The following is an 11,202-nucleotide window of genomic DNA, read 5'->3' as shown; positions in this document are numbered from 1 at the left end:
AGTAAATGGTAAATGGACTGTATTTATATAGCGCATTTCCACAGTGTGTTACACTGGCCAAAGCGCTTTACAGAGATGATACACCATTCACCCATTCACACAGAACATTCACACACCGATGACGACAGCTGCCACACAACGGCGCTAATCAAGCCACCGGGAGCAATTCGGGGTTCAGTGTCTTGCTCAGGGACATTTAGGCATGCGGGGAGACCAGGAGTCGAACCACCAACTTGCTGGTCAGGAGACGACTGCCCTACCTCGTGAGCCACAGCCACTTAAAGGTACTCAGGGCGGATCTCATCCACCCCCGGTGCCTTGCCACCGAGAAGCTTCTTGACTACCTCAGTGACTTCAGCTTGGGTGATGGATGATTCAGCTGAAGCTGAATCAAAATCTTTTAAGAATCAAATGCACCTTTTTCAACCTACTGGTAAAACCCGCCACAAAAAAAATCTATATTAATGCACACTTTTATCAACTGATTAAAAATGTATACTACATCTAATTTAAATAGTTTTGCAGGAAGGTGTGAAATAACTTTCTCTGTGGTCAGCTGATTAATTCACCTGTGCCCAGGAAGAGCACTTGGTAGTTGCCGTCGGCAGCCATGACCTGGTCCACGGCCACTGACGTATATTTGTAGTCAGTGTTGGTTCGAACCACCAGGGGTTTTTTCCCCAAAGGATAGATAGGGTTGAACATGACCGGATGGTTTCGTATGAAGGTAACCACGTCATCTGGGAACTCCTTTGTTGTCTGGATGTCAGGTGTGAAGGCTCCTCCAGGACACTAGAGAGCCAGAGACAGTGTAAAAAGAAAGTTCCTCTCACATCCTAACCCACAGTGAACTAACAAGATATATTCTTGAGCCAAGTACAATATTGCATCAATTTCACAATCTACAAAAAAAAGTTATAGAATTGTCCAACCCCTGATAACATACAATATATGTACTTATTTATGCGAAATAATTTAATAAGAACATAGACAATAAAAGGAATCATGCACTGAAATAACCAGTGAATGACAGAAGGAAGGACTTAAAAACAAACTCACAGTTCCCGGCCTTGGATAAGGAATGCGGCCCTGGAAGGCCACCCACTGAAAGTTGGGCCCCTCTCTGTGAGCGAAGGGCCCATTGAACACTGTGAGGATGTCTGCCATGTTGTACACACACACTGCTGATCCTTTAAAAACGGAGCTGAGGAAATGAGATGCATACTTTCAGTGAGACACAGCAGTGGAAACACAACCACAAGACCCACCCAGGTCAAATATCTGCAGCTGTTTTCCAGGATCGCTGTTTCTGAGGATGTGCGAGTCATACTGTCTGGGTGGAACCGCTGCCACACCCCAGAGGAGACAGTTCACCTATTACCCTCTCAGTGGTCTGACGTTGTTTGGCCCAGTCACTGAAAACCACACTGCTTAACACATAAAAGATGCCATCGAAAAAGGGCATCAGAAGCATATTGGACAAAGTAGAGAAGCAAACACAGTGTGGAGACAGGAATAAGATGGAGCTGTTTGATTTGGCTGTGCTCTCTGAGCCAGGATACGCTGCTGTAGCCTTTCTATGATCCTGAGGTACTGGTCCCTTGCATACTTTGAAATGCGTTATGACTTTCACTTGAACCAGTTTTCCCAAATTGGGTCAAAAGTATCCCATTTGATGGTCTTTTTGGTAAGTCTACGTAAAACAAATCATAAAGAACAGTTGTTAAACAGTAAAAGATAATCTAGACATTAATCAAATTCACATTTAAACTGAACCACTTATCATACACTTACAGCATTTGCAATTTTGTCTTTCAAACTGACAAACAAATGTCCTCATTTATCTCAGTATAGGCTGATCTAACTGCTTGCCTGTCTGTGTTAAGAAGATGAAATATTCCTTGCTTTTTTTCTGAAACTCTATAAGAAACACGGCTCTGGTTGCATCGACTCCCTCTGCACTCGAAACTCCCATTGCTTGTGGAACACAGCCAACATTGCAATATATATTCTGTAGCAAAATGTGTACTATAAATGTATATCTTGTACTTGGTCAGCAAAATGGTGCATGACTGTTTGCCACCATAAGAAAAGAACATCAAAATTAAAGCCATATGGTGAAGCCACCAGGACGCTGTGACAGTTCATCATAAGCCATTCTGCAATATGACATCTCTAAGTAGCAGACCCTTTAACAAGCACACCCTCACCTGCTGATATCTGGTCAATGGTTAATATAACCACTAAAGCCTGCAGAAATGTTACAGTTGGCTTCATTGCTGTCAGCCTTACCTTGTAGATGTGAAGACTCCAAACACCAACAAGCCCTGGGGCTGATCGGTTTCCAGCAAAAACACACTTTCTGTAAGAGGAAACACGTGTGCAGACATAGACAAATGCACAATACTTTTTTTTTTTGCAAATTCCCTGCATCCCCCATCACCTCATCCCTGCAGGTACGGTTGCCAAAAACTGAAGAACGCATGAATTAATAACTACACCTGCTGATAAATGAAGTCTGATGACCTGAATGAAAAAGTGTAGAGGTCTAAGAAAGGACTACAGTAATATGCTCACAAACAAATACAGTGTAACCAGAAGCAACAGAAGAGCTGCTATGAAAACTGAGAGCTACAGCCCTAATCCTGACCAAACAGAGGACCTTCCATGGATGTTTGGGAAGAAAGCAATAGCTTGAAACCTCAAAACATTAAAAAAGGAAGATTTCAGGGGAGTTTACTTGAAACTTGCTACACAAACCATGGAAACAAAATGGAGCCTGGATGTCACACAACAAACAGACAAAAATAATATAACATGTAAAACCACAATAACAGAGTGTAATACTGAAAGTATGATCCTCTGTTTAACTCACCTAGTTCATCAAAGTGTGTTTCAGTGCCGTCCTCCTCCAGAACAGAACACACCATCCTGGCTTTAAGGAAGGTGGTCCATTTGTTCACCAGGCTCCGCTGTCCTCCAATGTCGTTCTGGTGGCAGAGGCCGCACATAGCAGCTTGAAACCACAAAACATGCTGTATAGCTTTATTGGACAAAGGGTGAAACACTTACTGGACACACTCTGGCCACCATGGTATGGATGTTTTTAGTGTTTCCATTGTTATCTGTCAGCCTCTCACGGAAGAAAAAATACAGTTTGGCATCATTGGGGTCTGTTCCATCTGGTATCAGCTGGGCATCAATGAAGATTGGCTCTAAATAAAAAAATATTTAAAAATTTACATCAATAAGTAACTGAATTAATGTACACTGAAACTGAATTTGAATGTATGTATGCACACCACTAAGCCATTTTGAGTTGTGCTGGTCTGTCCGCACTGCATTTCTCCTGGTCAGGCTCCTGAAGATGGCAGCATCTGTCCCCATGAAGTCAATGTACATGCCTGAGAACAACTCCTGGTCTACAGGGATGCACATATACACAAATCAGTAACAAACTCACACATTCTGTAGACACAAGAATGGACAATAAAGATAATAAAATTCTGATTATTTAATGAAGGACACAGATTTAACAACAGTCTGTGGTTCTGCTGCTAATAAACAGCCAGCTTCATGTTTTTTAGCATTCCTTTACTCTCACGTCATCATGAATCAGCTTCAAACAATATGTTTCAGGAGGAGCTGTGGTAGGTTTGGAGGAGATTAAGAGTATGTGGCCCACATTCAACCTGGTTTGCTATGGAGTGAATGTTGACAGTGCTCAGACAGCTACAGAGGGTCTAAAACATAAGGACAGGGAAACGAAGGGCACATTGTCCACTGAGGCTTCCAGTGCTGCATCATTGCTTCCACAGCATTGCCTTTGCCCTCTGCTCTATTTGGCAGAGTACTCTCTTTCTTGCCCCCTTGCCCTGGGCTTCTCTGAAAGCAATCACTAGCTGGCAGTGCTGCTGCTGACATGGCGAAGGCCAGGTGTCAGAAAGCAGAGCTGAGGGTGCAACATGTGGCTTTTAGGCGTGTTAACAGCAACCCAGCCCCCTCATAAAATCTCAGATCAAAGAGAACTGGGGAGGCTGCAACGTGATCTGAAGGAAAACCATCCTCTGTGTTTGATGCATAGTAAAGCTGAATAAAAATCTGAATTCTCATTTATTAGTGTGATAAATTTAAACTATAATATAGCTAACATACAGCACATACTGATACTTAGAAAGGTTCAATTAGACTAGAAGGGTTTTGAAGGACCAAAATCATGTAAGAGAAGGTACCACCTACTGAGCATGACAGAGACTGTATTCACTTGAGGATTGAAGGAGCATCTCCCTTTTCCAGAGTCAGTCCTTGAGTCAATGTGAAAAATTTTTTCCTGTCGCGGAGAAAAGAGGAAGTCAGAGATTTTAAAAACAGTTTTAGATGACAAGTTATTCCATCTAGTGCTTCCAGCACAATAAAACCGCACGTACCAAATGTGCCACTAGGTTGCCCTGCTCACCTTTCCATCGTGTTTGGTTTTATGGAAGCAAAGAAATGATCCTGGTCTACATCAGCTGTCCCATGTTGGACACTGTAAAGAACATTCCATTTGGAAGGAGCAGAGGAGTTTCCTTGCTAATATGTTGGCTAGACGTTCTTCCATCTCAGATGGAAACACTGCCAAGTTTGAACCCCTTTCCAGGTGACAGTGCAGACACCTGGGTAAATTATTTAACTTCCTGCCCTAGCACATGGTGTTGGTGCAGCTCCATCATTAACTGAATTTGTACTTTTTTCCAAATGCAAAATACAGTATGTTTATTTTCCAAGAGGTTCTGTAGGTGGACTGACTCCAGCTGGACTTTCTTCTCCCCCCTCCAGGTTCTGTAGGTAATGTTTGCACTGCAAAAGCGTATCCCTTTAAAAGGCTAATTTGATGGTGCAATGAATCATCCATTAAAAAATGTGTTTTGCTTGTAGTTAGCTCACTCGGATGTTTGACCTTCACTCTGCAAAATGATGTGCAGACTTTGACACTATAAGGCTTTTTCACTTTCATCTGTGTAACTGTGCTTCAGAGATTTGTAAGCAGGCGATCAAACTTTTAGTTGGAAAGCATTTTTATGTCTTAAAATTGGAGAAGGTCTTTAAAATATACTTTATATTAATAAAGGTTTGTATGAAAATTTTGAAACAAGTTGAGTTATTCCACACTTAGATTTAAAGACTCTTTAAAAACAAACTGAAAGAGTAAAATGGACATTTATTGCACTGTGCATCTGAAAAGCAAAATGCAAAATTGCAAACACAAAACATTGTGCAAATAACCTGTCTGTTGCAGCCATCATATCAAGTTTCAAAACAACAGAATAGTGTGAGGCACGTTCTCAGGGCAAAGGTTCATGCTGTGAGCTCTGTGTCAGCTTCCCACTGCAGCAGCTTGTTATACTTAGCAGAGCCCTTTTTTGGGACATGTTTGAACTCAGAAGTTGCAAACAGAGCAGTCTGCCTTTCAAACAAAACCCCTGAATGACAAAAGGCACCACAGTGCGGAAAGAGCCTGGTCGGGTGCTTTCTCGCTCTGCTTATTAGTGTTTGGCAGTGGTTGGCAGTCTGTGGCTAAATGCTATTCACCCAGTGAGCACTTTTCTCCTGGAGGGCTTCCTCACTCTCACTTCCAGAGCAGTGTGGCCGGAGATGAGAGCAGAGCGCCCAGAAAACAGCCCTCCACCCCTGACACTAGCTCCATTTTCTCCCTCTTTTCCTGAGGATCTCCTTTCATACGACATTAAAATAATTACATAAAAATATAACGTTAAACCTCTTTCACAGTTTTCTGATAATATGGTGACATTTAAATTCTTAGAAGACCAGTAAAAGAATATGCTATGGTGGTGAAGATGCTGCACATGAATTTAATTTCAGGAAAAGACCAGCTTTGATGAGATTACAGTAATTTCATGTGTGCTGGTTCTCATCCAGCTCATCCATGTCCAGGACTGAGTGGTTCTCAATTGTACTCCTTCCAGCAGATAGTGGTACACAGAAACCCCACAGCATATTACTGTAGCTATCCATCAGATACATTTTGGATTTTGTTTTAGATAATTAATGTGTTAAAAAATACTTTCCATCCACATCTCTTGGGGATTTCTCTGATTATTGCCTGTCACAGTAAATGAGTTTTGCTGACTTGCTCTGGGTGGCAGTGTTCCTATTACTTGTTAGCACAGGGGTGACATTTGATTTATTTGATTTGATTTGAAAAAGAAGGTGGAGAGTTACTGTCCCGAGTAACATGTACACTAATTTCATTTACTCAGCATAACTAGTTTTATTTTTGAAATACCCATAAAGAAACCACTTCTTATACTTAGATTTACAAAAGGTTTTTACATCAACCCCCCTTCACATAATCGTAATAATACTACTGTACATCACGTGGACTCTTTTTCACTTCTGAGATCATGTTAGTGTTGAGTTCACAAACCATAGCGTCTCCTATTAATGGATGACCAGAGTTAATAATCTACTTAATAGTAGTGGCTGTGGTGTTCAGCATCAGGCCAATGTTTGTTTCTTTACTGAATCTGTCATCGTGTGCCCACCTCTGGTCTGCGGCCCCTGTTGATGTAAACACAAACAGGACTGTATGCTCCGCTGCCACACATGAACAGATGAGTTCTGTTGTAAGGCTGCACCACTCGGATGAAGTTCCCACAGCCGTGCTGGAAAATACAAACAGACAAAAAGACACATGAGAAACAATCAAAACATTATGCAGATTCATTCCAACTAATTGTTGAACCTACAGTAAATTATCATGAACATTTTATAAGATTATTGTATTTTGGTTTTGCACAAATCAAACACTGTAGCTCTTAAAAATGAAAAAGTGAATTCACAGGCAACAACCAAACCATTGAAGAGTTTTGCTGTCAAAGCCTTATAGAGTCTGGATTGATCAGTAGCCTAGCATGGCTAATACTAGCACATGTTAGCTAAATGTAGATAAATACTCCATGAATCACTTCACTGTCTGTGACTCTTCTCCATTTATGGAACTGTAACAATACAGATTATCTTTTGGCATTACCTCATAGTTTTTACTTGTAGCTGCAGTTGCCACTGTCCGGCAAACATTATGTACAGTGGTGTTGCATTAAAGTTATCTTTATCTGTATTTGTATTTGTGTGTACAGCCTCCCGAGCAATGAAAAGCAGATGGCAACACTGCTCCAGTCCATTCTGCTGTCATTACAGCATTATAAAAATAATTACCGTTTACTTTTCAGCTATGGCACAATGCACTAAAACAGACCTAACGGAGATTAAGGTCGATTTTCTGGTAGACTGCTATGGTGAACAACAAATCCACAACTTAATTGTCTCTCCTCATGTATCATATTCCGTATAAAGGAGTAATTCATATGTATCTCACATGTATCTCACATGCTGCACAATCAGACAACCCCAGAGCTCTCTGGTCTGATATTAAGGCCAGTGGAAAAAGAGTGTCAGTGGTATATGTGATATATCTATGTACTATAAGTCTAATTGCTGATCTCCTTACACGTCTGCTTCCACTTCCCAAACCCCAACAGCAGCAGAAGGGCTGGACTTTGTGACTAATTAAAACTGAGCCTGCAGAAAATAGGTGGAGAAAGAAAGAGAGAGGAAAGACATTGGGGAGGAGAGGAACATGTATTCATGGAGCTGTCAGGAACTTGGCCTTGGCTGCAGGAATGGCAGCTGCTGCAACTCATGGTTTAAGCACACCTCCGGTGAGAGCTATCGACAATAAACAAGTGAGTTTTCGCCATCACACACCCCTCACTGTTACTGATCTTCCTCCATCTTATTCACTCTTTTTGTTTTTTTCTCGTCTTTCATCACTGATTCATCTCATTACACCCTCCTTAACCCTCACACGCCCATGGGCCTCCACCCATATCTGGTATCAGTCTCAAACAGCCACATATACATGGACTGTCTCTGTTGCATGTGTGGCCTGTTTTATTTCCTATACACATACAAGCTTGATGACTGTGCCAAATAAACAGCCTGCTGCCTCATGGCCTTAAGTTCAAGTGGTGATGAAGTCAAGTTTAAGCAGAGGCTTCTGAGCGAGCAGCAAGCTGACTTAATCACCCTAGTTGCTCTATATTTCTCCTTCACTGCCACCCTCTGGTGCAAACAGTGTGTGGCCACTCTCTGGAGCTCGGCTTCTCCTATTGGAGAAGAAGAACTTAATATATACAGATGGGGAGGAAAACCATAACAGATGGACGAGGGCTCTGATTCAAATGAAGAAACCCATGAGAAAGGAGAGGTGCTTTATGGATGACAAAAATGAAATTTACTGCGGTATAAAAGAAACAGAAGTCAAAAGAGCTGGAAAACATGACCAATAAAAAGGAACAACAGTCAGACAGAAACTGAAATGTTAGAGGAGAACCTGGCAGGGCAGTAAGAACAAACAGGAATGACAGAACGGAGATGGGGCCACTGACTGGCTCCACACAGAGATGGCTCACCCAAATATTTGTGGGAGCCAGTGTGCCGTGAGTCAGAGCAGCACAATTCACTCAGTGACTGGAATGAGCTTCTTTGCTATTTCTGCAGCAGCATGTTTTACAGAACCATGGCTCCATTACCCCAGCTGCTGTTGGACAAACAGGCAGCGCTACTCGTACTGTGATGCTGTTTTAGGTAACTTGTACTGCTACTTTAAATTAGGTCTTGAATTTATGTAAACAATTACTTATGACGTTTTCTTCTTTAAAATTAAACCTTCATTTTCTTTGTCTATTCCCCAGTCCTCTGCACTGCAGTCTAGTCTGTATCAGAAGAGCCCAATTAGAGGAGAACAGAGGCAGAGGAGCAATCAGTCTTCTGAGTCTGACTGTACTCTATGTCTTCATTAAATCTTGTTGCAGCTAACAAGTGCTGCTTAGAATGAGGCCAGGTTATGAAATCTCTCTATTAATGAGCTGCGCCCCATTTGCAAGCTTTGATTCTAGTTTATTTTTCTACAGTGAGCCATGGCCTTGGATCCTCCCACACTCCGCTCTCATCCTGACAAACTGCTCCTATGCTAGGGGGACTCCAAGCCAGTCATGACCCTGTAAACACCTGCTGCTTGCTATGCATGTGGATGGACCTGATACAAGCTCACAGATGTGAGTGAGGGAAATCTCAGGAGACAGCACACACATTTCAATTGTACACATAACAATTATGGGATAATGTTAAATACTTTGAGCATTTAAACAGCTTAACTTAGCATTTAGCTAAAATGCTAAGCTACTGTAGCACAAGTAGAAAAGAGTCATATTAATGTAATGTCCTCTGTGTAGCACCTTATATATTATATGATATAGTAGTATAATATTTGAAGGTCTCTTTATGGGTTATTCATTATTATTATTATTGTTTGACTCCTAAAAGGCTCCAATAATCCACAAAGAGGTTATGGAAGGTCTGCTGTTCTTACTGTAGGGTCCTTGCCTGCCATTTGGCATTCTTCTATCTTGCTGGGAGACGCAGGCCAAAACACCTAGTGGCAAAACAAGACAGCATTTAAATTACAATGTGGGGAAACAAGCATAGGAAACCAATAACAAGTTGAATAAGCCATAACATGAATATGAACAAGATGATCAAATCCTCCATATGCAGATAGAAATCACAGGGAAATTTTGTGAAAAATCATTCAAACAAATGTTCAAAAAGTTTCTTTGTGATTGAAATTTCAGCGTCAGTGATTACAGTCAACTACGGGTTGCGGAGAATGTGTGTTTTCAAACCTGGGAGAGGTTCTTAAAGGTCTAGCTAAATGAATATATCAAGCAATTTAAATGGATGTGGTGCAGCGCTCCCTGGGGGAACCTAAATGCTTTCCCATCTGTTTATGCATTTCATGACTGTCAATTACACTGACGATAACTCCTTCACTGCACACAGAATCAGTTATCAGAAAGCTTGAGCATTTCTATGACTCCTTTGAATAACCCCAAAATTGCACTGATCATTGAAAGTGTATGGTAATTTGCATATCATTGCACAGATTAGAATAATATCCACTGCAGCAATTTTATGCTATTCCTTGCATAAACATTTTACTTTCTCCTTTATAGTAGTGAGAGAAATGAGATGCTACAGTTAGGGTTAGGGTTAGCCAGTAAAAAAGTATTAATCACAGACACCAACACTAAGCATCTGCCGACCTTAAGTGTGTCGTGGGTGATGTTGTTGATGTCCATGGAGAGGACATGGTCTTTACAGCCCACGTACATCCTGTCCTGGTCCTCGTCCATCTGCAGGATCCTGTAGTCCATAGCCTTGTTTGATATAGTGTAGTGTTCAAAGGACTGGGAGGCCTGTAGGTCTGAGAGGCACATACACATAAACTTCCAAACTGAGATGAGAAAAGGCTTCCTTCTCATTCATTCATTCATTCATTTTCTACCGCTTAGTCCCTGAACGGGGTCACGGGTGGGGCCGGAGCCAATCCCGGCCAGCAATCGGGCGAAGGCGGGGTACACCCTGGACAGGTCGCCAATCCATCGCAGGGCTAATGAATGAATGAATGAACACTGAGAATAGATCAAGCATAATCTCTCTGGATTCCTCTTTGAGCCTACAATAATTTTAGGTTCATAAAATGATGTAAAATTGAGATGTTTATTTCTAACCACATATAAGCAGCCAGCTGTGAACAATATGGACTGAAACTTAATGACCACTGAATATAAAGCTTCTGAAACTGATCCCAGAACAATTTGACATTTCCTGCTTCACTTAATTTTCATCCAGTCATTGAAAAGAAGCTGTGACTACAGAGAACTTATTGGGAGAGATACAGTATATGAACAAATCTTCCTGCACAGTCTCCTCTGCTCATTAAAGGCTCACATTGTTCACACACAAGAAGTAAACATTCTCAGACAGTTATTTTCATCCTATTTGCTGCAGAGATAGAGAACTTTAGACCCTGCCATCAAAGGCATTCACTGTTGAAGACAAACCTATGCATATTTATCACTTTTTCAATCTGCAATGAGAGCAGGGGGTGTGGGAGGCAGCACAGAACTAGACCCTCCATTTCCTCCCTTCTACTGACCTTCTCTGAGCTCTCTTTGTGTTCCCCCCCTCCAATCAACAAACAGGTTGCCTGTGCTTTGCTTCAGTGCCTTGGGCTAAAGTCACATTTTCATTATTGTGACACTCACTTTTCAGGCCGGGGCCTTTTATCTTGTAGGG

At 41.6% G+C, this 11,202-nt stretch overlaps 1 protein-coding gene across 2 annotated transcripts in view; it reads right to left on the bottom strand.

The window, feature by feature from the left end:
• The window catches only part of sema3c (sema domain, immunoglobulin domain (Ig), short basic domain, secreted, (semaphorin) 3C), a 38,252-nt gene that overhangs the window by 9,644 nt on the left and 17,406 nt on the right, over nucleotides 1–11,202 (bottom strand). For both annotated transcript variants that reach the window (XM_020616787.1, XM_020616788.1), the window contains 10 exons: nucleotides 10,167–10,327; nucleotides 9,434–9,496; nucleotides 6,546–6,665; nucleotides 4,240–4,330; nucleotides 3,303–3,422; nucleotides 3,073–3,215; nucleotides 2,876–2,990; nucleotides 2,293–2,362; nucleotides 1,060–1,204; nucleotides 570–792 (listed from right to left, as the gene is read on the bottom strand). In XM_020616787.1, the coding sequence (XP_020472443.1) occupies nucleotides 570–792; nucleotides 1,060–1,204; nucleotides 2,293–2,362; nucleotides 2,876–2,990; nucleotides 3,073–3,215; nucleotides 3,303–3,422; nucleotides 4,240–4,330; nucleotides 6,546–6,665; nucleotides 9,434–9,496; nucleotides 10,167–10,327 (1,251 nt within the window). The remainder of the gene's footprint in view (nucleotides 1–569; nucleotides 793–1,059; nucleotides 1,205–2,292; nucleotides 2,363–2,875; nucleotides 2,991–3,072; nucleotides 3,216–3,302; nucleotides 3,423–4,239; nucleotides 4,331–6,545; nucleotides 6,666–9,433; nucleotides 9,497–10,166; nucleotides 10,328–11,202) is intronic.

This window comes from Monopterus albus, unplaced genomic scaffold (assembly GCF_001952655.1).
Source record: "Monopterus albus unplaced genomic scaffold, M_albus_1.0 scaffold178.1, whole genome shotgun sequence".
NCBI lineage: Eukaryota > Metazoa > Chordata > Actinopteri > Synbranchiformes > Synbranchidae > Monopterus > Monopterus albus.
This window is presented reverse-complemented; position numbering and strand designations above follow the sequence as displayed.